The 24840-nt window shown below is 52.8% G+C and overlaps 1 protein-coding gene across 1 annotated transcript; it reads right to left on the reverse strand.

Annotated features, from left to right (window-relative positions):
* Positions 1 to 16978: 16978 nt before the first annotated feature.
* MYMK (myomaker, myoblast fusion factor) lies at positions 16979 to 24840 on the reverse strand. The gene is made up of 5 exons (XM_039730738.1): positions 24644 to 24840; positions 22214 to 22328; positions 19599 to 19747; positions 18675 to 18791; positions 16979 to 17669 (listed from the first exon to the last, which is right to left on the reverse strand). The coding sequence occupies exons 1-5, from the start codon at positions 24776 to 24778 to the stop codon at positions 17523 to 17525; spliced, it is 663 nt and encodes a 220-aa protein (XP_039586672.1). The 5' UTR covers positions 24779 to 24840; the 3' UTR covers positions 16979 to 17522.

Below are 24840 nucleotides of genomic sequence, written 5' to 3' on the forward strand. Positions count from 1 at the left end.
TTAACCTGCTTGGGGGACTTCTTTGATGTCACATGAAGTCCCATGACCCACAAATTCCATTGGCTGTGGGTACAAGTGAAACTGGCACAGTGCATAAAAAGGGGACGTGGAGGAAGGTTCTGGGTTTCCAGCCCTTCCTGTGCCATGTGGTGACTTTGTCACTCTCTGTGACTTGTGTGACAGCTTTGGGTGTGAGCAGGGTCAGGGCAGGACACGCTGCTGGACCCTGGATGTCCCCAGGGCTGTGGTGGCTCCTGAGAGAGGCAGGGATCCCTGCTGTCCTTGCACCCCCTGGATCTGTCCTGCCTTGCCTGGGTGCTGTGGGGTCACCTGTGCAGTGACAAACGCAGGGCTGGGTGTCCCCAGGGATGTTGAGCTTTTGGATTTTCCCCAAAATCCAGCACTGGGCAGGATGAGCTGGGATGTGGCAGCTTCCAGCTGGGGAGGGCTCTGATGGCTCTCAGGGCCCTGGTGCTGAGCCAGGACAGGGTTTGGGTGCTGGGTGAGAACTTGGTGAGCTCAGAGCTGCACATCCACGGAATTCCTGCAGGGATGTCTCCAGGGCAGGCCTGAGAGGCTCATGGTGACCTTGGGATGAGGATTCTGCCACTGCCAGGCTCAGCCCACATCAGGCTGCAGCCACAGGGGCTAAAAATTGAACAAATGCAGGAAATATCCTTCACATCCAGAGGCACCAGCAAGGTTTTCAACGCCCTGTGTTTGCTGGCAGGTGGCAGGATAAATAAAATAATTTGAAGAAGAATTTTAAGTACACCTTTTTTTTTTCTTTTTTTTTTTTTTTTTTACTGTGTCCCTCTGGAGCTGCTGGGCCAGGCTTTGGAGCAGTGCCTGTTGTGATGCCACAACCTGGATTTTTTGGATCCCGCTTCCCTTGCCCATTTCTGCTGGGTATTCTGAAGTTGAAATTACTTTTTATTTGATGGCAAGGACTGGATTTCTTTACACTTGGGACAAAAAAATCTCCCCCCTAAATTCCTGAGAGCTGCTGCCTGCTCCCTCTTTGGCTCCGTGTGGGTTTTGCCTGTTTAATATGATTTAAAAAAAGAAAAAAAAGAGGAAAACAAAACATATCATTTCCTTGCTTTAATGTGAGCCAATTATGGCTCGCAGGCTGTTAACTTCATCACCACTTCTTCCAGCAAAGCCCTTGGTAAAATAAACCACAGCAGAGCTGCCTTCCCTGGACCTGCTGTCCATCACAGCCTCCAGCCACGGCATTTTATCCATCCCCCCTTGCTGGAAAAAAACAAAAACAAGCAAACCCAGGGGCTCTGTCCCACACATGCCCACTAAAATATCCCAGCACTTGTTGTACATCTGCTGAAGGACACCAACTGGAAAGGAGATTAGGGCTCAGACTCGGGCTGGGCTGTCTGCCCCTCCTAATGAGGAACACATTGGAGCGCGCCCGCGGCTCCAAATGGCAAAATCAGGAGGCTTTGGGAGGGAGGAGGGTGCCAGGGCGTGGGACAGAGGGGTTGGAGCGTGCCAGCAGCCGGGGAGAGCCCACGGGGGCTGCGTGGGGTGCTGAGCCCAGGGGATGCTGGCAGCTGGGGACACCTGAGGTGCTGCGGGGGCTGGCCCAGGGTAGCAGGGATGCTCTCGGTGCTGTCCCCAGGGCCCTCCTGTCCCTGCACTGTCCTGCCCACCGCCCCAGTCACACCCTGAGGCAGGTCTGACCCCTCCAACCCGGGCACTGCTGCCTCAGGGAGCTGGAGCTGGGTGGGATCCAGCTCCTGTGAGATCCCACATACTGTGGGGCACTTTTCGTGTGGTGCTCCCAGCTGCTTTGCCTTGGGAAGAAAAATGCTCTGGGCATTTACAAGCTGTCAGGGCCATCCCCAGGAGCAAGGTGCAGGTCCCTCCCTTTCCCACCTTTGGCCACTTCCATTTCCCTGGAAGTTTGCACTGGGACCCTGCACCCATTTGCTGGTGACTGCATCCCCATCTCCTGAATTGCTCCTTCCCCTGGCTGGGATCCAGGGCAGGAATGTTAATTTATTTTTATTTATTTTGTGGCTAATTTGGGACTTTAGGCAGATCTGATACTCACTCCTTCTGCTGCAATATCCTATAAAAAGGCCAAGATGAGCTGGGATTCCCATACAAGGGCCAGTGGGAGGCAGCTGCATCCTCAAAGCAGAAGAATCAGGAGCTTCTGATAAACCCATTTTTATAGGCACCTTTTAACCTGTTTATCCTGCTGTCAGAAAATCTCGTGGATGGAATTTGGAGTGAAAGCAGAGACCTGAAAGCACATTTCTGCCCTGCTGCTGATCTGTAAATGGGATAATCTTGTTACAGCCACCTGTTAGTCCTGCAGTGACTCTTGAGGATTTCTGGGCAGATATTACATTATTTTAATGGCATAACAGTGTCCTGTCCTGTGATCCTGGGTTGTCCCCAACACCCCAGCCCTCAATTGCTTTCGTGACACCAAATATCTTCAATTAAACCAAAGTGGACTGGAGGTTTTGGAAGCTCATGGTGCACCAGGACTTTATTCAGGGGCCTTTAGGGTGAGTCCTACATGCATTAGAAAAATCCTCAGGCACCTTCATGACTTGGAGTTTCTCTCAATTTTGTGTCTGGATAGAGGAGAAAAAACCCCAAAACCACGTCCTTGCCGTGGGAGTTCACTCAGAACCACGTGCCTGTGCCACGGAGCTCCTTTCCCTTCCCACCAGCTTTGCTGCAGCTCCTCTGGGATGTTGTCCCTGCACTTTTAAACCCCACGGGCCGTGTGTCCCCTGCAGCCCCTGAACTCTCGGTCACCCGGCAGGTAGGGCTGACCCCAAAATTCATTTCCCTTGGGAAAGCCTCCTAAGCCCCTTGCACATCCCACTGCCCCCCGGGTCCCTAACGGGTGAGCCAGACCTTGCAGGAGGATGGGATGTGAAATCCAGGGGCAGGGGTGGCAGGTGTCACCCCTCGCTCTGTCCCTGTCCCCTCCCGGGAGCTCCCCGGAGTTTTTGGGTGTTTGCAGCCCCTGGGGCAGTGCCCGTGTCTGGAGGAGCTCATGTGAAAGCCATTAAAAAGCGTAAGGAAAGGGAGCACGACGGTTGGGAATGGTTTTGTTTGGGTTTCTGAAACGTGCGCATGAAAACACTGTGTGGTTTTCTGACAAATTTGAACCAGCGCTGCTCAATCCGCTCCAGCGCTGCTACTGTTGATCTTGCAGACTGTAAAGCATTTATTGGAGCTGCTTGAGGCGAACTTAAGCATCTGTGGAATAACAAGTCCAGGAAGTAATTGCATCCACAAGGAAAATATTTTTATGTATAATTCAGTGACCCATTTTATAAACATTGTGGTTCCACCTTGGACTTTTTTTTTTTTAATCCTTTTTTTTTTTTCTTTTTTTTTTCTTTTTTCATCCACAGCCTTTCCTCTCCATACGTCTGGGTTTAGTGATCCATGTGGGGCTGTGTTTAGTGGCTCTGTGGTGAGGGTTTGGCGTGGCATGGGGTGTGGAGTGGAGGGGAAAACCCTGCTGCTGCAGGGAGATGAGGACCCAGCTCCGAAGGTGGCACCACTGTGGGGTGCTCCAGGGAAGCAGAGACAGCGTGGATTGCTCCTGCTGAGCTTGGCAGGCACAGAGGAATTGTTTCGTGGCAAAAGCTTTTCTTTCTTCCTCAGCAAACCAGCTTTACAAGAAGATGAGTCACCTCCAGCCTGGGTGGCACAGTGCTCGCACGGGTCTGGGGACCTGGCGACTCCATGGCCTCTTTTTGGGGTTTTGGGCTTTCATTTCCAGTAGGAATTCACCCCTGCCCCACCTTGGTCACCCCAGGAGCTCTGTTTGGTCTCACAGCACAGGTGAGAGCTGGAAGGAGCTGCCTCACAAAGACCTTTGTACCCTGCCTGTGCCCTGACATGGCCAGTTTGGGGACAGCACTGGATACAGGTGTTTGAATGTGTGACAATTTAGAAATAGATTTGCTCTGACAGAACAAAGGTATAAAAAGATAAAGCTGCAAAACACTATGTTAAAATTACACTGAATTTTTGTAGGGTTAATAATGGCACCTTACCCAGGGTAGAGCTGCCCCTCCTGGGGAGTGGGAGATTGATGGCCTGGGACCTCGCTCCCCCTTTTCCTGCCATGGGTTTGTTGGCATCTTTCCCTCCTGGGAGGAATGAAATTTTACTCAAACTGAGTGGTGAAAGGCCTGTGGCTGCTGTGCCATACGACCAGTGCCATCTCCTGTGTCCCCATCCTCGCTGTGACATTGGGGATGTGACTGACCCCTGTCAGTGCCTGTGCTGCTGGAACGGACCTGCCACCACCATCCCAGCTCCTGTCCCTCTCTCTGTCCCTCTGCACTGGGCATGGCTCAAACAAAGCCTGGCAGGGCTGAAAATCAGAGAGTGAAGCTCAAGCATGAGGTGCCAGGCTGCGCCTCCCTTGCTTTTCCCACTGCTCCCATCACCTCCAAACAGCTCTGTCCTGCCCAGGGAGCAGCCATGCCAAGGGCAGCCACAGCCCGGGGCCAGGCCTCGCTCCAGGAGGGAGAAGAAAACAAAACAAAACAGGCTTGGAAGTAAATATTATCTGAATATAGAGGAACGCGATGTTTCTTCATACGGGTCTAGAATTTCTGCCTTTTAACAGCTAACCTTGACTCAGCCAATATCCACAACATGCAGCTCTGGCCAAAGTATGCTGGGCCTTAAAGTACCACAACAGCTGTTTTTCTTGCTAAAATATGACATTAAATTTTTTGGACGGCTGGATGCTTCCTTGATGAAAGTGGAATAAGGGGCTATTTTTCCTCTCCCTCTTCCCCTCTTCCAGCCTTTCCTCCTCCTTCCGTGCAGGGTGATAAAGCAGGAGCCTTTGCAGATATCCCGTGTGGGCAGACCCCGTGGGCCAGAGGGGAGGGGGCTACAGCCCAGGGGAGGGGGCTGCTGCTCACTGAGCCCCCCCTGGTTGTTGCTGGATCCCTCCCATGCCCTAGCAGGGTCAGTGCCAGCAGCAATTTCAGCCCTCAAATCTTGTTTTGCCCATGTCAAAGTTTTCTGCCCTTAAGATGAGGGCACTGCTCGAGGGATGGGGCTGGTGGGTTTTGTGCTTCAGACCCTCTGTTGTCACAAAAGGGACAGTTTGGGGCTTTCCAAGAGCTCCAGTTGTGGTCAGTGGTGTGGGGCAGGAGCCTGGTGGCCACATCTGAGTGAGCCAGTGCTGGTCCCTGTCCTTGAGGTGAGCAATATTTGGGGAAATTGCTGGTGGTGTGATCTGGCGCTGGCTGGGATCTGCCCTGCTTTGTCCTGGGACACCAGGGAGGGCTCGTGCAGGGTTTGGAGCTCTGCACACAGTGCTGCAGTGGCTTTTGCTCTGGTGGTGTCACCTGGTGTGACAGGTGCCCTTCATCTACAGATGACCTGCATTCCTCAGGATGCCACAGGCACAGAGATGGGGATTTGCAGTGGAATCACTGCTCTGAGCCTTAAAACGCAGGATGGCCATGGTGGCAGCAGGGATTTGTGGTGGCTGGGGACAGCAAGGTGGCTGCTCCTCAGTGCTGTGGCCATCCACAAGCAACGTCACCCCGTGGCCCCTGTTTGTGCTCTGGGGCTCACTCCCACCTCAGGGGTGATGGGGCAATATCAGGATGGGGTGCCTGCTCCCCTTGTCCCCACCCCAAGGGCTGTCACTCCTTGCCCAGCTTTCTGTGCACAGCTGAGGACAAACTCCCCGCCCTCCACGCCTCATCCTCCGCTTCTTTTCCCTTTATTTTGAAGATCAGCTCAATTTTAATGGGAGGCAGAAGAAATTTTAAAGTGGGGAGGTGGCAACCAAGCCGGGATGGAGGTTCCATTGCCCAGAGCATCTGGGGCTCATTGATTACTCTCTGGACGTTGGTTGATAACCCAGCTAGGGCTCATGAATTTCTCTGTGGAGGATGGTTGATAACCCAGTGAGGGTTCATCAGCTTCTCTCTGGAGGTTGGTTGATAACCCAGCGAGGGCTCATTGATTTCTCTCTGAAGGTTGGTTGATAACCCAGCAAGGGCTCATCGATTTTTCTCTGGAGGCTGTGAGGGCTCATGAATTTCTCTCTGAAGGTTGGTTGATAACCCAGTGAGGGCTCATGAATTTCTCTCTGAAGGTTGGTTGATAACCCAGTGAGGGCTCATCGATTTCTCTCTGGAGGCTGGCTGATAACCCAGCGAGGTGTGGCACGGGCAGGCTCCAGATTTGGGATTACCCATTCCTCCTCTTATTTCCACAACAATCCCACTGCAGGACCTTCTTCATCCCCGCTCCCTGCTGAGTTTATTTAGGAGCATCCACGGGTGCTCATGGCCGGGATGCCCTCGGGGGGTGCCCGGGGTGGCGGGTCCCGGTGGTGCCCGTGTTTTTGGAAGGGATTCGTTCCCTTTTCCCGGCCGGCGAGCATGTGGTTGGAATTAGCGGCGCGGCTGCAGGGGGAGCGGGCAGCTGGGTTTCTCCGGAGCGTTTCAGTGCTTAATCTCTGAAGAATGCAGAATGTCTGTCTGGACGGCCCGGCCAAAATCAACTCCGCGGCACGGGGAGGCCAATATAAACGTTCATGTTTTGTGTCACCGAGATTTCATTAGATGTTTTTTATGTAATTGCATAAGTCGAACTACCGTGATGAAAATGCCACAGAGAGCAAATGAGATGAATTGTGAAACCTCTCCTTCGAGGAGACACTGGCCCCCTCTGGGCCGTGGGGATCCAGCTCCAGCCCCTTCCAAGGTGCTTGGTGACCTTTTGGGGATAAATAATGGGTCGTTTCCCCATGTCCTGGCTCTCTACCCCTCGCCCTGATGTCAGGGTGAGCTCAGAGCTGGGCCAGGAGCAGGTTTCCCCATGGCCAGTGCTGGGAGGCAGAGGGGCTGGCTGCTCCTGTGCTCCAAAGGGGCTCTCATCCCTCCTTGGAATCCCAGGGGGAGGCAGCAGAGTGGGGGGAGAGGATGAAAAATCTCCCATGTCTTGGTATCTGACTAATATCACTGCCCTCTTGATTTCCTGCTTTAAACCCTGGTAGAGGCCGGGATGGAGAGTTCAGGGCTCAAGCAGCACCCCCAGAGGTGCTGTGCCCCATCCCCATCCTCTGACCCTCTCCACTAACAACAACAACTTCATTAATCTGTCCCTTTAAGGCCTGGCTTGTTTTCGTGATGATAACAGATTAATGCTAATTTAATTAGCCCTGAACCAGTGCTTGCTTGCTTCAAACCCAGACATGCTCCAAGGGCTGTTGAATGCTGTGACACTATGCTGCTGCTCATCCCATGGAGGGCTCGGTGAGGTGACAGCCCATCACCCTGCTCCTCCTCATGGGGACAGGCTGGACCCACGGTGTGCCAGCCCAGCTCAAAGCCTCTCGGGTTCCCTGTTGTTGGGATGACCCCGAGCCAGCCCCATGGTCAAAGAAAGAGCCAGAATTCTTCATTTGCACTTCTCAAGGTTGTTTATTGTTGCTTATCTAAGATGTTTTCTCTCTGGCCCACCACAGGCCTGTCTGGCAGGTCGGTCTGAGGCACACACACACTCTCTGCCCACCTCTCGGGCTAGTGCTATCTTTTATACTAAAAACTACGTATACTATGTTTACAATTATGTTCCAATACCTATCACCTATGTTAGACAGTGACTTTCTACTCTAAACCAATCTGTGAGTGCCAACATCATCCTGAACATGGATGCCAGGGAGAAGAAAGAAGGAGGACAGGGCATGCCCAAATGCCTCCATCTTGGAGCCCCCATGTACAGAATCCCAAACCCCCCTGAACAAGGTTCTAAACCCCCCTGTACAATGCTCCGAAATTTTTCCTTCACCCTGTGATTGCCACTACTATTCTACTTAAACTTTTGTGACCTGTGATTCTTCATACAAGATTGGTAATTCCTCCCAGGGGCTCAGATCGAATTCCCAAATGTTTTTGGCCTTCTGCCAGGGCTCATCAGCCACCTGCCCGGGGCCCAAACCACCCAGATCACCCAGAGGCATGTCCTGGGTTCCGACACAGCCCGGGTTTTGCTCCGGAGGAGGCCGTGCCGTGGGTTCCCCGTGGGGCTGGGAGGCAGCCGGCACCACGGGAGCCGCGGGCGCTGCATCCCCGCAGCGGCTCCTGCTCCGCGCTGGGCCGGCCGCCCTGGCCGAGACACATCTGCTGGCCGGGAGGGCCTGGAATTCGGGATATTGTTTTTCTGGCGGGGAGCGGTGGGTGCCAAAAGCCTGATAAATTAATCACCTCTGACATGGGTCAGTCCAGCTCTGGCGTGCGCAGGCTGGGCCCCCTGAGACGCTGCTGCTGCAACGCCAACATTCATCAAGCAGCGAGGCTGCCCCGGGTTTTGGGAGGGGGCAGCTGCTGCCAGGGAGGGGTTTGACCGCTGCAGTCCTCTGGGATGGCAGCACAGCTCTTCCAGCTGCCTGTGCCTGGCAGTGCTGCCACCTGACATCACTTGTTTTGGAGCAGGACCTGGCTGGGTGGCTGCTGGGGGATGGGAATGGATTTAGGATTGGTGCAGCTCCTGTCACAGCAAGCTCCTTGCTCAGGGACTGCTGGAGTGCCAGTGGGCACACAGAGCCCAGGGAGGGTGCCTGGGATGGGGATGTGGGGCAGGAAGATGTGCAGGGTATGGAAGATGTGCAGGGCATGGCAAGGATGCAGCTGCTGGAGGTCACAGGCAGCTTCTTGTGGCCCCTCAGCCCAGTCCCTGAGGTGTCCTCTGTTGGGAGCTGGGTCTGGATGTCCCTCTGTGTGCTGCTGAGCCTGGGGCTGGGCCAGTGGGGTGATGCTGGTGCACCCAAGGTGAGAACAGCACTTCCCCAGAGAGCAGCACCATGGACCTTCAATGGTGGGTTTTACTTCGTGGGGATCTGATCAATACAGCCTTTTTGCCCAGGGCAAAGCAGGCTCAGCCTGCACCTCACCAGGCTCCTTTGTCCTTGGGGAGGGGACAGGGGGCCACAGGTCTGTGCTGGTGTCCATCCCTGGGGGGTGGCAGTTCCTAACCATGCAGAGTCCCCGCTGCTCCCTGGAGAGAAGATGGGGAAGGGCTTTGTTCAGCCCTGCTGGGCTTTCTGCAGAGCTGTGGAGCAAAGGGGATCTTCCTGGTTTTAATGACTCCTCTTACCATCCGCCTCTTCCCCTCTCATGTGCTGCTTCCCACCCTGGTAGCTGCCAGCAGCAGAATTTGCTTTACCTTCCCTGGGAACATTTCTGCTCAGAGAAGGAGAAAGAAGGAAATAGAAGGGGAGCAAAGCTCAGGGGACAGGATCCTACAAAGCCTTTAAGAGTGTCAAGGCTCTGTTTGTGCTTGGCACTCCCCGAGGTGTTCACAGGGCTGCTCTGGGTGGCAGGAGGTGTTAAGACACCCAGCCTGTGCTGTGACCTCCAGGTGGGATCAGAGCAGATCTTATCAGCACCAAGCAGAAGCCTCCCTGCATCCCTCCTGTCCTCCACTCGCTTGCTCTCCTTCTCTCCCCCTTTTATTTTTTTTGTCCAGACATAATTAATGTAAACCAAATGCTTTGTGCACAGCTGCTGGCATCCTGAAAACGTTTTGTGTGTGGTCTCTCCTTTAGCCTGGACAGGGATGTAGCAAAACTCTGAGCACTATCCCAGACCTGCCTGAGCAGGGAGCAGCATCTATTGCACAAGAAGCACCTTGAATTTCTGCATTTCCCTCGTGGGATGAGGTTATGGTTGAACTATGGAGCTGCCCTAAAACTTCATCTCCCAAATCCAGTCAAGTTCAAGCTCAACTTTTCTTGCTGGTCGTGCTAAGCTGAAACCCCAAATATCTGTCTCATTTTTGTGGCTGCCTCTGTGTGTCTGGGTTCCCCCAGGGCCTAAGAGATGCTCATGCAGCAGAGCTGCTGTGGGAAGGATGTCCTCATGCTGCTTTTGGTGCCTTTGGATGCAGGGAACAAGAAGATCTTGAGATTGATGGGTTTTTTTCCACCCAAAGGGACAATTTCTGATCACTGCTGTTGTCACTTGATCTTTAGGGCTCGAGGTGTGAGGTAAAGAAAGTGTCTGGCCCTACCTGTTTTGCTCCCAAAAGCCCAAGCAGCAGCTGAGTGGCTCCTGACATCCTGCAGCCTCTGGATTCCTTTCCTGCACCTTCTGCACCCCCACACTGAGCTCTGCTGCAGCTCCCCCTTCCCAATCCCTCACAGATGGTGCTTTTCCCCTCCACTGCTCCCATCACTCCCTCAAAACCCCAGTGTGACATCTGGGATCACCAGCAAAAATTAGCAACTTCCATGTCCCACACCCTGCTCGCTCACCCTGGGTGTGCTGGGAAAGCTGTGTGGTACCTAGGGCCTCTTGGTTACCAAAAATCCTTTTTTTTTTCTGGTCAAAAACCCCTCTGGGGTGGTGCACTGAGTGCTGCCATGGTGCAGTGAGGGCTGTGGCTGTCCTGAGTCAGTGGCTGAGCATTCTGCAAATGTTGGAGCTGAGTGGGAGCATCTGAAATCCCTGCGTGGACGTGCTTTGGATTCCGGGATGATTGGGATGCTGCAGATGCCTGGGTGAGAAGGTAGGCTGGGTGGAGGGCTGGGGAGTGACTCTTCTCATGTTTCTGCTCCAAAACTGTCTCTGTGTTGTGGCTGGGAGATGGGAATGACACCTCTGGGATGAATCCTCCCAGCACAGCTTGAGGTGGCTCCTTCTGGCTTGAGGTGGCTCCTTCTGAGGAGGCTCAGAGCAGAAAACCCATGTGCAACAGGACAGCCACCATTTGGGGGCAACATCTGTAATTTAATTCCTCAGACAAAAAGCACATTCACGTGTCCACACAATATTTTTGTTCAAAAACCCCAATACCTGGACGAGTTTAAAGGGAAAACTTTCAAGCAGCACATGGGGAGATGTGGGTGTGCAGGAGGGGCTATTTCTGCTCTCAGTGCTTGGCTGAGTGATGCTCACAGATGAGGGAAGGGCTCTGATTTGCAGAGAAATCCTTCCCTGGCTCCCCATCCTCACACCCAGGATGCTCTGTGCGGCTGGAGGATGCCAGAACACAAACTGTCTGCACTGAGTGCCCCAGCAGCACCCGGGCAATGACAATTTTAAATGAGTGAGAGGCTGAAAAATAGCGAGTGAGATTTTTTAAAAGGTCCCCTTGGCCAAGGAGGCAAAAATTCTTCCTTGTGCGAGTGAGATGCTTTAGGAACTGCCTTAAAATTAATCCAAAACATGAGCTCGGCTCCAAATGAGTGGGACTTGGCAAGAGGGCTGGACACATTATCTTTAAATATAGGCAGGCATCCTGGAGGGTTTCTGGTGGTTTTCCTGGTCACTTATTTCTCTGTCTCCCCCTCTGCTCCCCTTCCTTGCATAATTCTCTCCCTTTTAATGCCTCTGCCCACATTTTGGGAATGATGTCTCTGCAAACCAGGGTTGCAACACTGAAAAAGGTTTTGTGTCCTGTGGCACTTTTTCTCAGGGGAGCATTGCCTGTATGGCCAGTGACCTCTGTCCTGGGGAGGCGGAGGCTCCCAAGGGTCGGAAAAGGAGTTTTAAAGGTGTAAATTGGTATAAATAGGTGTAATCCACCTCTACCTCGTGGACTGGGGCTCTCATGGATGCCAAGCAGTGCAAAACAGGGGTGAGACCTTGTGTGCTTGTGACCATCAGTGCAGCGCCCTGAGCGGGGCCTCTTCGACCCCAAAACCTCCTGTGACAGGGGCAGCAGTGCCCAGCACACCAGGAGGTTTGTGACAACAGCTTCTGAGCTGCTTTCCTGGGCTCTTCATCTCCCTTTGTCCCCTTCCCACCACAAACACCAGGCTGGGGCTCACGGAAGCGAGCGGGGCTCGCTTTAGGCCGGGAAGGAGAAGCCAGTCCCTGCCACCAGAGCAGGGAGGCTCGGGACCCTGTCAGGCTTTGAAGCTGGAGATGTCTGGCCATACAAAGACACATCTGTGTTTAATCCTTCCCCCTGTAAGCGAGCCTGGGCCGGGGCAGGGCCCAGCAGCCCTCGCCGTGCTGCGGGGATGTGTGCGGATGCGTTTGGAGGGCCTTGGCGGTGCTAGGCCGGCTAGAGCCACATGTTCTTGCGAATGCAGCTTCCTATTGACTTGTTAAACATTTGCTATTTATCAGATTTTGCTTTTAAACTGTCTGTAACAGTCTGGGAGAAGTTGTGTCAAAATCCCTTCCAGATGTGAAGGTGCTACCTGATACTTTGGTTATAACCTGGACCCTCGCTCCTGCTCCATTCAGATTAGCTCCACTACTGTGGAAATGAAAATGCAAATAAAGACATAAAGAGAGTAGAGACGTGTGTAAAACTTCCCCCAAACCTTCCCTTTTACAGGCAAAACGATCCTGCCTTTATAAGGAGATTGTGAGTTTTATCAGTGAACATTTGCTTCACTGGAAAACCAGAGGAGAGCAGGGGAGAGCAGCCACCATCCCTGTCTGCCCACACGGGTGTTTTTAAAGCATAATTGACTTTTTTTCCCTCCATTTAAATAATGGTTCTTTGGGTCTGGGGCTTCCCAGACACATCAGCTCATTTTATGGGCATCAGGTGATGTGTGCAGTTGGAAACCTGAGCGTTTCCCTTGCATTTGGAGCACGTGGATCAGATAACGATGGCTCATTAAAAGCTCATTGAAAGGCGGTTGCAAGGTCGGGAGCCTTCCCCAGCAGCACCCGCTCTGCAGACCCCCTGCCCTGTCCCTTTCCAGGAGAAACTTTGGGGCCACGAGATATTCCCAGCTTAGAACAACTCCCTGGTATCTGTCAGATCATGCAGGGCCCGAGCCAGCTCCCATCCTACGAGGGAGGGTTTTTCCACTGCCTTTAAGAGGCGCTGGAGCGGAGCCATGCTCTGTGTAATGCGGATCCGGGAGTGTGCGTGATGCACTGCATGATGACAGAATTTCTGGGAGATTGGCCTAAACAGAAAACCTTGGACCTGGGGCTGCTCTGCCTGAGGAGTGGGGAGGCTGGAGACACCAAAGCTGGGCTTGGAGAGGGGTTTTGCAGCTGGGAAAGCATCCCTGGAAGGGCCCAGAGGGTCTGGCTGTGCCACATCTGCCCTGCCCCAGGGTTTGGTGCTGTGGGTTGAGTCCACAGCTGTGTCCATGTCTGGTGCTGCTGGGACAGAGGACACCAGGGAGGGTGTGAGGGGCTCCCTGCAGCACCCCAGGCTGGCTCTGTGCCCCAAAGCACCCCAGAGCTGAGTGGCTCAGTCTGCAGTGCCCCAAAAATACCCCAATGCTGCCAGTGGCACCGGATGGGGCTGCCCTGCCTGCACCAACCGGGCTGGGAGGTTTGGTTGGGAATCTTGCTGAGAGGAAAGAGGAGAGAAGAGAAATGTGCTGCACCATTGTGTGGCATTTTAAGCAGGATCCTGATGCATTAATGTGTTTTTTCTCCCATGAATGCTGGGTTAGGCAGATTTGCACCCTCACAGGAGGTACCACTTTACTGATTCCTGTGGTTGCCTCTGCCCTAACTCCACCCTGCTGTTCCTGTGTGCCTTCTGGCTGCTGGGCAGGGCAGGAGACCTCCTTTTTACACCCAAAAAGGATGTTCATTGGGGCTGGGATAGCTGGAGCAAAGCTGAGAGATACCAAGTGGTCCCAAATAGGTGCTTCAGTTGCTCCATCTCCCTTTTTTTCCAGGCTGATGGACAAGGCTGGGTTCTCACAATGAATCTGCCCCATGTCCTGGGGTTGTGAAGCCCCAGAGCTGTGTATGACTTGGCTGGTGGCTTCCTTTTACCCCTGCAGACCCGATGTATCCCTCACAGGGCACAGGCACATCAGAGCTGGAGGGGGATGGAGGACCCCAAGGCAAGAGATCTCTCTTGGACTCCCCACAGAGCTTCTTCACCTACCACTGCTCTTGAATTTCCAGGGGAAACTTTGGTTCCTTTGGCAGTTCCAGGGAGAAGGCTGCTCCCAATGAACTCCTGGTGCCTCAGGATGGAGCAACACCACGCTCTGAAGTGGGGTGGTGTCACTGGCCTGACAGCTTCTAAGTGGGCACAAGGAAAACCTTGGCCCTACCATCTGCATTAACCTGGCTGGTTTCAACTCTTGAACATTCATGGGGGAATGGCAATGGAAGGGAGAGGAGGGAAGAGCAGCATGAGGAAAAAAACCTGAAACTGTCTCTCAAAATCACATGGTGATAAGGCCTTTTCTGGAGTGCCCCATGCAGCTGGCAGCAGAAACCAAGCTTTTATGTTTGGGTCTGGCTGGTTTTTCACTTTCTGCAGCCAAAAGGATCTGGATAAAGTTTGCCTGGAAGATTAGCTGGCACTGAGCCTGACTAGACATCTCTGGAAGCCTCCTCTCCAGCAGGAGCAGGTTCTGATTCCCTCCTCCGCCAGCCCTGCCCTAGGCAAGTGTGGGGGAATGTCCCCTGGAGGAACAGTTCCACCAGCCCTCTCCCCTCTGGCACACCACATCCCTGCAGTGGGAATGCTGGGGAGCGTGCAGATGCGATCCCAAGGGATCTTTGTCACCAGGGTGACAGGGAGGTGACACTCCACAGCCTGAGGGACGGGACTGGGAGCACAGAGCCTCAGCACCCACAACCCTTCCCTAGGGACACATCCTTCATGTGTCTGCTCTGATACCAAACTGGGCTGGGAAATGGGGTGCATGGGAGCCCCCCAAGCAGGGCTGGCCTCCCCCAGTGCCAGCTCCAGGGCAGATGTGCCCCAGCTGCTGCACACCAGCTTTGGCACCAGCTGTGCTGTCCGGCCACATCTGAGCTGCCAGCTCCGGGGCACAGCTGGCAGGGCACGGAGGCAGGGGAAGAGATGCTGTGCAATGCCATCCCCATGGGGTCTGTGGGCACCCCATGCTGACCCAGACACAAAGCAAATTTTGGGTTTCGTGCCCGGGGAGGCCTGGCAGATGTGGGGAGACTGCACTGGTAGCAGATGCCGATGCCTCCGGAGCGGAAAGCCTAGTCCCTCCCCTCTCATTCCCTTTTTTCCTTTTTTCTGCCTTTTTTTTTCTTCCCCCCCACCCCTCTGGCTGATCTTAAAAAAGCCCAGGCGGTTTGGGCTTTGTGAAACCCAAATGCCTTTTGCAGCATCAAGCCCGGATCCCATAAGTAATATCCCAGCATTGAAGAGTAAGACAGTATATGAAGTAGACGGGGAGCTATAAAGACACTTTAAAAGGGGCAATAAAAGTTTTGGGTTTCATATCGTCTTACCAAAGAAGAGAATAACAGAGAAGCAGGAAATTTCAGTAGCAGACATGACAAAGGTCACAGCACTCAGACTGCACCTTAGACGAAAACACCTACTCTTATGAAAACAGCCAGAATTTTTGGCAGGGGCTCAAGAGCTCTTACAGGCAAAGCTCTCGGCAGCGCTAAAAGGTTACAAGAGACTGTTTTGTCTACGTTGCTGTAGATGTTTATAATATTTCGCTGCATTGGTGCTGCAGGGGATATCCTGCCCGGGGTAGTGGATCCAGCCCTGCACCTTCCTGTGGTGTTGGGATGCCATCAGCTCAGGGCTGATGCCAGGGCAGGGACCCTGTGGGTGTGCCCAGGTGTGTGTCAGTCCCAGGTGGGTGCTGGCCAAAGGGGTGGATGGTTGGCAGAGCTGGAGCATCACCCTGGAGCGTCAGCAGGGAGAGGAGGGGACAAAGCAAACCTTTTGCTGTGTGCAAGACAATTTGCGGGGATTTTTTTGCAGCTGTGGGAGCAGGAGGTTTTATCCACTCAGCTGCTCCTAAGGTAACATGCCCTCCATGTTTTCATGGGGTTTGCCAACCTTTGGTCCCTCATGCTCAGCCCCAGCTGGGTGTCATGGTCACCCAGTGCCCTCCTCCAGCACTGGACCCTCACAAGGCTCTCACCATGCCCACAGTGCCCGTGTCCCCAGGGCTTGCTGCAGGGCTGTGCCTGTCACTGCAGCCCAGGAGGGACCAAACAGTCCCGAAATGAGCTGTGGGGTGAAGGAGTCTCTGACCAGTGGCTGCAGCAAGCGAGGGAGGCTGCTGGCACTGCTGGACAGGATCCTGGGAGGAGTCAGTGTAGAGTATTTGCATTTTGGTGACAAACACCCAGGAAGAGCCAGCGTGGCCATGGGATGCCCATGGGGATGACCCCTCAGGAAGCTGCTGTGCACCCTCAGAAGCATCTCTTGCAGGCTGTGCTGATCTACTTCTTGCACTCCAAATCAGAGCACTTGGGCCTGATTTTTGGGGTTACCCTGAGCAGCCCTCACATGGCAGAGAGCTCCAGTAGCGTGCAAGCAACAAGGAAAACCTTGCATGCAAACCCTGAGAGCATCTTGTAAACATCCTGGGAAGGAATGGAGCTGGTTTAGGTTGGTTTAGGTGCTGGGGAACCCTTTGAAAGCTCTCTACTAGCTCTGCCTCTGCATGCAGCTGCATCAGCTGTGCCACCGCTTGCCAGTGACTCTTGGATGCTTGGGGGTTCATAATTCATTTCTATTTTTGTTGGAAACTCATTCAGTTTCGGTTGTTGCCCCGTCGCAGGAAGTTGCTCTGATGAATGACTGGGGTAGATTTCTCTTCCAGAGGAACCCAGGCTTAATGTGGGCTTTCTGTGGACATCTCTGTATATCAATACTGCTCTAATTGTCCATGACATATAGTCTTGGCCTTTTTCCCAGACAGTCTAAATAAATCATACACTTCTGCTATAGTAAATAGTCTGTTAGAGGAGATGTTATAGGCTTACAGCCCTCCCCCTCCCTCCAGGAGCTTCTTTTCTCTGCCTCTCATTTTCCATGTACTTTCCATACCAATGAGGCACCTGCTGCCTGTGTCTGCAGGTCTGCAAGGACAAAGTGCCCAGTGTTGCAGGTCCCTCCAGGTTTCAGGGGCTCTGGTGGCCGTGCCCAGAGCTCTGCTGTGGAATTGGCATCTGGCCTTGACTGAGATGAGTGGAGCTGGAAAGTTTCTCACCCCGCTGAAGAAATGCTGGCATTGCACGCTGGCAAGGTCTTTGTTAGTATATATTATTTACATCAAGAGAATGCATAAATAAAATAGTTAATATCTCACAAAAAATACAGGTTCTGTTAACTGGGTGTTGCAAACAAAGCTTTGTGTGCACGGGCTGGGCAAACCTGCATGGAGGGGACAACTTGGGTCCTGCCAGGTCAGCACAAGGCACAGCCCAGGACAAGGTGACATGGCCTGGGAGGGCAGGGGTCTCCTGGGACAGGGGACAGGTCACAGCCCAGCTGAGTGCTCCTCCAGGGAGAATATGGATATGTACCAAAAGCTTCGCTAGGGCTGGTGGTGGAAAGGTGAATCTCAGGATGGTTTGGGAGGAACCTTAAAGCCCATCTTGTTTCAATGCCCCTGCCATGGGCAGGGATGCCTTCCACTAGACCAGGTTACCCAGGGAACTTCCCGGGGGAGAAAATCCCAGAGCAGGCACAAAGCTGGTGGGAAAAGATGCCAGAGGAAAACCAGGCAGGCATTTTCCTTTTGGCTGCAGCCTCCATCACCCAGGGGCAGGAACACGCGCGCCCGGCCTGCCCGGGGCTCAGACGCAGCAGCAGAGCGTGGAGCAGTCCAGCCTGGCGGGGGTCCCGGCGCTCCCGGCCTTCTTGTTCTCCTTGGGCAGCAGCAGCACGAGGGCCATGGCCAAGGCACAGTGGTAGAAGCTGTGCACGTAGGTGTAATCCCACTCCTGCGGGCAGGGAGAGCGCGGTGAGAAGCGGGAGCAGCAGGGCCGGGGACTCGCGTGAGGTGCGCGACATTAAATTTCTACAAGTAGCCAAAAGGAAGGGGATAAAAAAGATTCCTGAACCTTCTGCCTCCCTTTGCTGTCAGAGAATAAAGGATTTCCAGTGAACAAAAAACCCTAACGCAAAGGGGATTTAACACGTTCTAATTTGCACATTTCCCGATTCTTGAATGAAGTGTTTCATTACCCCGCAAAGGACGCGGCGGCGAGGCCGGGGCGCGCGGGGAGGCGGCTTCTGCTAAGTGACATTTTTATGTTCTGCTAGAATTTGCAATTACTAAATGCTTTGAAAAATAATCCTTGGGGATGCCTGTGAGGTTGTATCTCGCAAGTCCCAAAGCACAGAGCAGCCGTAACGGCGGGGCTGAGCGCAGGCACGGCCGGCAGCTGTGTCGGGGGGTTATCGCCTGCCCGGCGGGACCCTTCGGAGCAGGACGGGGGGACTGGCCAGCAGCAGGAGGAGGAGGATATAAACACAGGATCAAGTGCCCCTGGGAGTCACTGAGAGTCTTTTCTTTGGCGTGAGCCAGCTCTGGATCCGGCCATGCCTGGGTTGGATCCAGTCCCTGCCGCGTCGCTGCGAGGTGTCCTTAAGTCACCCGTGCCCAGTTTCCAAAAAACCCTGCTCGCACTTGACAAAGCCATTCTGAGGACCACGTGTGCCTGAGGAAAGCACATGCCCTGTCCTTGTCACTCACTGAAGGGGGGAAAAGAGACAGAGCATCACCCTGTGTGCCACTTGCTGTCACACCTGCCCCAAATGGATCAGGGGATGGGACGAGCATGGAGGGACCCTCATCTCCAGCATGCCACCCCTGGAAGCCCACGCCTGAGCTGGGTTTTGTGCAAGCCTAGATGCAGCCCAGTGGTGTGAGTGGGGCTGTCCCTCTCTTGGTGATGTCCCTCACACCTTGTAGAGTCAGGGAGGGTGAGTGTGCACACAGGTACCTCAAAGAAGAACCTCAGCATCAGTGCCAGCGCCCCGAAACAGAAGCCAGGACCAATCTGTTGGGTGTAGACACTCTTGTCAGGATAGAGCCCTTTCTTCTCCTTCATCTTCTGCAGCTGGGAGGAAGGAGAGAGCACACCAAGTGGATTCACCTGGATTTAGGTGGCTGCTCCACCCTCATTCCTTGTAGTAACACTGGTTTTTAAATATTCAGCCCCAGAGCCAGCTCAGGGAGTGTGTGCCCTCACAAACCCAGCTGTGGGAGAGCAGATCCCAGCACAGCATCTGCAGACTGGAGGATGCAGGGTGCTCCCGTGCCTTGGTCTCCTCCTTGCCCATCCCCTCCCCATGGTGGTCACTTGCTTTTAGCTGCTGGCTTAGTGACAGTTTATAACTGGGGTTTGCACCACTGTATTTCCACGATGTTTGACATCATCTTTCTGCAATTTTTACCCCATCACTCCTTGCCCACTCCTGCAGTGGCTTCCCCACCTCACTCCCAGCTGGGTCCACAGCACAGTGGGGCACAGACTGCAGCACTGTGCCCGACTGTCCCAGCTGGATTCAGGCAGACTGCAGACAGATTCCTCCCCCCTTTATCACCGTGGTTTTATCCACATCTTCCCCAGATCTGAGGCAGTTTACCAGATCCCTCTGCCCCTGAGTAGCTGTAAAAACTCCATAAATACGTTCCTCCTGATTAGAAATACAGGGACAGGAGATGTGGTAGATTGCTCAGACCGATAGAATCTGGCATTTATCACCCGGGCCGCCGTCTGCCTTCTGCTCAGGTTAAAGGAGAAATCACTCTGAGACTGAGAGCTGCATCTTGAGGAGGAAATCCCTGGAACAAGCTGGACTCCTCCATGCAGGGTTCAGCCCTTTCCCCAGCAGGAGCACCCCACAAAGCCCACCCCACGTACCCATCTGACCGTGATCACCAGCACGGCCGTCCCGATGGGGCCCGAGTAGACGCCGTAGCCCCAGCGGTCGTGGTAGATCCTCACGGCGATGGTGAGCACGCCAAACATGATGAAGGTCGATCTCTTGGGCTCGTCAAACTCTGCCAGGGCTGAGGGACAGAGAACAGGGAGCACCAGCTCGCAGCTCGCCTTTTTCAGCTGGTCCCCTAAAGCCTTCCTGGGGTCTCTCCTCCCTGCCCCAGTGTTTCATTTGTGTCTGGTTTTCTCTTCTCATGTCACGCTGCTGGGGAAACTGAGGCACGTGGGGCAAAGCAAACCATCCTGAGGCATCTGAGTGGTGGGTCCAGGAGATGATTGTTGGGGTTTTATTTCAGTGTTGCATGGGGAAGCTTAAAGGAGATTCCCTACCCAGAGGAGCTGTGGCTGCCCCATCCCTGGAAGTGTTCCAGGCCAGGTTGGATGGGGCCTGGAGCAACATGGGATAGTGGAAGGTGTCCCTATCTGTGGCAGGGGGTGGAACAAGGTGGTCTTCAAAATCCCTTCCCACTTTAAACCACTCTATGATTTCCCTTTTACTAGACCCAGAATTCAGAGGCGATTGCAAAAACCCTCATGCCCTGCAAGCCCACAATCAGCTCTTGGGTTCATCCTGCATCTCCAGCCTTCCCAAACTTGCCAGCTCACTCTGGCACAGGCTTCACCATCCCAGAGCAGTGGAACTCCCCCACTGATGCCATGGGGTCCCAGCTGCCCGGCCACACCAGCACCTGCCCGGGGTTTGCAAGCTGGAAAACACCAGTGTGAGTAAATTATTGGAGGCTTTTGTTTAGCACAGAATGGGGTAATAACTGATAAAAGTTATGGATCCCAGTGGGCTCCATGCTTTTCCAGCTTGCACAGCTGTGTTATGGCTGTCCTGGATTTGCATTCCGGGAAGTTTGCCCGAGGGTCTGCATCCGCACATGTGCACTCGGGCTTTACAAGCCACAGTGAGAGGCTTCCCTGGGCTTCAGTCACCACACCTTCCATGTCCTTGGATCGTGCTTTTATAGGGAGTTTGGCTAAGGGATAATGTCCGCATGTTAATCTCTGTTGTTTCCCAGCGGGTCAATATTTTAAACCTCCTAGTCCAGGATTTGTATTTTTTTGCGAGGTTTCTGAACGCAGTAATGAAGCAATCAAGTTGAATTTTGCTGCAAGGAGCCAAAGTGTCTGGATCAGCTCTGACCTACCCTGACACTGCTGTTATCCACTGAAAATGCCCTTTGGAAATGATTTGCCTCGTTGTCTTTTCTAGCTGAGCAGAGAGAGCACTGAGGTGCCCTGAGCAGTGGGGGAGCCCCCCTTGGGACTCACATTTTGATGGGACAGAGCCATTTCTAAGGGTAATATTTTCCCCACTTATTTTTCCCTGCATGGTAAGTTTATCCTATTGCATGCCCTGGAAGGGGGGTGCTCCTGCATCCCCACAGGATGAATTTGCCCAGCTGAGGGGTGTTACCCCTGCTTGTGCTGGGCTCTGAGGCTGCAGGAACCCCATCCCTGCTGGAGGTCCTGCACCACCCCTGGTAGGGCAGAGGGGAAAATCCTGTGGCCATTTTGGGGCTGTACATTGGAGTGCTGACTCCAGCTCCTTGTGGGGAGAAATGGGAACTCTGTCTGGAGTGGGCACTGGTTAGAAATAGTCCAAATTTTTGAGCAAAACCTTTGTTTGTTGGAACATTTCCCTGACCCTGCTCTCTTCTCCTGCCATCAATACTCACATCCTTCCAAAACTCATGGTGACAAAATGGGAAAATTATAGGTTTGAACTTTTTGTCTTCCTCATATTTTTTATGTTTCTATTATGTTTTGTTTCAGTGGCAAATAAGGAACAAAATGAGGAAAAAGAGAGTGAAGCAAATGTGGGGAAAGGAAAACTAAATAACAGGACAAGGGGTGGGATTTATAGTAAAAAGGAAGTGAAATGAATTTCTGCTTTTTCTAAGCAGATCTAATATTCCCATCAGACCAGGCTTTTGATAAACCAGGAAGTTATATTTGTTTTGACTAAACCACTTTGATTCTCATGCTATGAAGGGAAGTGGGAGATTCTGCATTTCTTAATGCCCCTAAGCCAGGCAAGACAAGCTGATGGGCCTGGTATGGGGAAAATGAGAAGAAATGGGAAATTCCCTGGTATATGAGGTTTCAGACTCAGTCATCTCATAGTCTTGTCCTGCCTTGAACTGCAGCACAAGGCTGCCAGTGTGTTACTGTCATTTCAAGCAGAGAACATGTATGAGAGCTGGTGCAGACAGAGGAACCCTGACCAACACCACCAGCAGGTGCCACAGCTCTTTATCTCCAGGAACAAAATGTCCCCAACCACCACTCAGGACAGTTCCATGTCTGGACCCCACTAATTACAAAGTCTTTCCAAGGTGTTAATGATACAAAACTGGATTCATCCATAGCACAGACTGTCTTCCACAAAGGGCAATTTCAGTGGCAGCTCAGAGCGAGTGGCATTTCTGGGGACTGTGCCCACTGACTGTCCCATCAGCCATCGTGACAAATCCAGCCCTTCCTGCCACTGGCACAGCTTTCAGGAGCCACAACAGAGCAGTTCTTACCCATCAGGGACACCCAGATGGACAGGGCTGTTCCGTAGATGCTGAAGTACTCCAGGATGTCGTAGCGCATAAAGCACAGCACTGATAACCCAGGGCTGTCACAAAGGTGGTAAAACTATTCAAAAAGAAAAAAAAAATATCAGAAAACCAGTTTCTTACCCACATACCAGCAAGTTAAAGGCCTTTATCAACTGGTTTGAAATAGTGTAGCTGCTGAGAGGATGGCCAGCCAGGCCAGAACAGTGTCAGCTACAGCAGGATCACTGATATGCAGTAACGAATATATTTGAGTGATAATGTCATCGTTCCCGGTTGCAAATTGCCCAAGAATCAGCATTCTTCTCTCTTAGTACAAACTAAGACAGGCTTTAATTTGCCTCTTGGCCAGAATTTGCAATCTGATGACCAAGCTGCTTTGAGCTGGGCGCTGGGGGACGGCCTCTCCAGCAGAAGGAGGACTCTGGGGTTGTGGTTTTAATTGCGAAAGATTCTTGTAAAACAATTCAGAATGAGTGTCCTGATGAAATGTGTATGGATGCCAGGTCACTGTCCAGGCTAAACAGGGTTTATATGGCCAGACTCTGAATACTGGGGAATTCACTCATTAGTGCATTCCCTTAAAAACCACCAGTTCCTGCCCATTAACTCATTGATTAGGTTATTTGCAAAAAAACCCCATTGTCATGCAACATAAACGCAGACCACACCAAGAGACTTTTCCAGTGCAATCAGAGGAATTCTCCCAGTGCTTGCCTGGCTCTCTCCTTTTCCTGCCAGCCCTCAGCCCTGCAGGTTTTGCAGTGGCAGCACCAGGGAGCTCTGCTGTTCCTGAAGAAGTCCCTGCTCCGCTTGGCCGGGCGCCCTTGGAACGCTGCTCGCTGTCACGGCCCGGTGGGGATGCTGATATAATTTATAATGGGAATTGCTGCTGGCTGCAGCTTCTAGAAAAGATTGCACCACGGCTGGAATTCTTCTCCCTGCTTGAGATTGGGCTCAGGGAGTCTGGAGCCCAGGGGGAAGAAAGGGTGGAAGGCTGAGCGTGTTCCTGGCACTTGTCTGCCACGGCCATGTGCTTTCACTGCTCTCTTCGGCTCTCCTGCTGGAGGAGGAGTGGGATGCTACAAAAAATGCAACAGCAGCAGCTGCTGCCCTTCCAACCCCCTCCCCACCGCACTGGCAGCTGCCTCTCCTCCTTTCCCTTCTTTCCCTTCCCCACTCAGGGATATTTTGCTTCTTCAGTCTCTTCGGAGAGGACCTGTTCCACCTCCCATGGAAACACGTGCCAATTTTCCTACCGGCTTCTCGGGGAGGTGGAGCAGACACAGACCCAGTGCAAAATGAAATTGTAGATGTCTGGCTTCCCTGGGGAGCTGGGGCGGGGGGCTCAGGGATGTTTTCATATTAACTGCTCCTGTAGTTTTTTATAGAACTGGCAGAATTTCTCCCCCTGCCTCGTGCTTTAATCAGCTCAAATGGTTAAGGATGTTCTGTGGATCCTTCATAGGAGACCAACCTGTTTCTGAGCCATGAAGAAGAGCTTTTCACACTGGGAAGATCCTTGATCTACTCCCTGCCTCAGTTTCTCTGTACAAGAAACCTGCCAACCCTCACGAGATGCCTTGAAATGGATGGGGATTAGTGGGAAATGCAACATCAACTGGGTTGCTGAGCTATTTCATATTCCTTAGCAGATCATTGAAATGTAGTCAAACAGGAGAATTTTTCCAGTGGGAATGCTGCTTTGGGTGCTCAGCTGGTGTCTGTATGGAGTCAATTAACAGGGATACAAAGCCCAGGGCAGCACATGGCTGGGAGCAGGATCAGGAATATTTTATATATGTACAGACATTTCTTCACTAGTTATTTCCACACAAAGGAAAGCCAGGGAATCGGAGCCTGGTAAAAGACACATTTCAACCCACAAAGAGTTAATAATTATTATATTTCAGCCTGTTTTAGTCTCTCCTTTCCCAGTGCAGAAACTCCCCTGACTCCAGCATTGCTCCCATCCCCAGCAGGCAATTGCAAAATCAATAATTTGACTACTATGTACTTTTGGCTAAAATGACAGAGGCAGAGCAAGAGATTCTGGAGGCAATTTAAAGCCTAAATTCAGCATGGCCACTTAGCAGCTGTAAAACAAAGAGAAAAGCCAGCTCCAAAGCATTGCAAATCAGTCAAGGCTCTTTGCACCCAGACCTTCTCCCTAATCTCAGTCATAAAACACCACTAAATCTCTGTAAGGCCACACTGGAGGACATCCTAAACTGGACAATCAGCTGCTCAGCAGCACACACAGTGGGAAATAACTGAAAAAGGATATTTTAGGGGTTGTGCTGGCTGCTCTTGGGTGAACCAGCTTCTCAGTGGTACTGGGGGCATTTGGGAGGATAAAACATGCAGGGAGAGGGGAAATGGAGAACTTCTTACCGCCACGAAGAACATGGTGAAGAAGTAAACCATGGCTTCCATGTGGAAACGCCGCTTGGCCGCGATGCTGATGGTGGGGAGGAAGACCAAGGAGCTGAGGGTGGGCAGGAGGAGCTTGGCCACCAGCGAACCCATGGGTGCCTCGTGGGCCAGCAGCTCCTGGGAGCAGGGTGTCTGTGAGCTGGGCAGGAATGGTG

This window comes from Passer montanus, unplaced genomic scaffold, assembly GCF_014805655.1.
Source record: "Passer montanus isolate IOZ18808 unplaced genomic scaffold, ASM1480565v1 scaffold73, whole genome shotgun sequence".
Classification (NCBI taxonomy): domain Eukaryota; kingdom Metazoa; phylum Chordata; class Aves; order Passeriformes; family Passeridae; genus Passer; species Passer montanus.

Coding starts and splice junctions, on each gene's coding strand:
- MYMK (XM_039730738.1), bottom strand. CDS start 24,778: ATGGGTTCGCTGGTGGCCAAGCTCCTCCTGCCCACCCTCAGCTCCTTG. Junction 22,329..24,643: donor TCACCATGTTCTTCGTGGCG/GTAAGAAGTTCT, acceptor CTTTTTGAATAG/TTTTACCACCTTTGTGACAG. Junction 17,670..18,674: donor TGCTGAGGTTCTTCTTTGAG/GTACCTGTGTGC, acceptor CCCTGCCCGCAG/GAGTGGGATTACACCTACGT.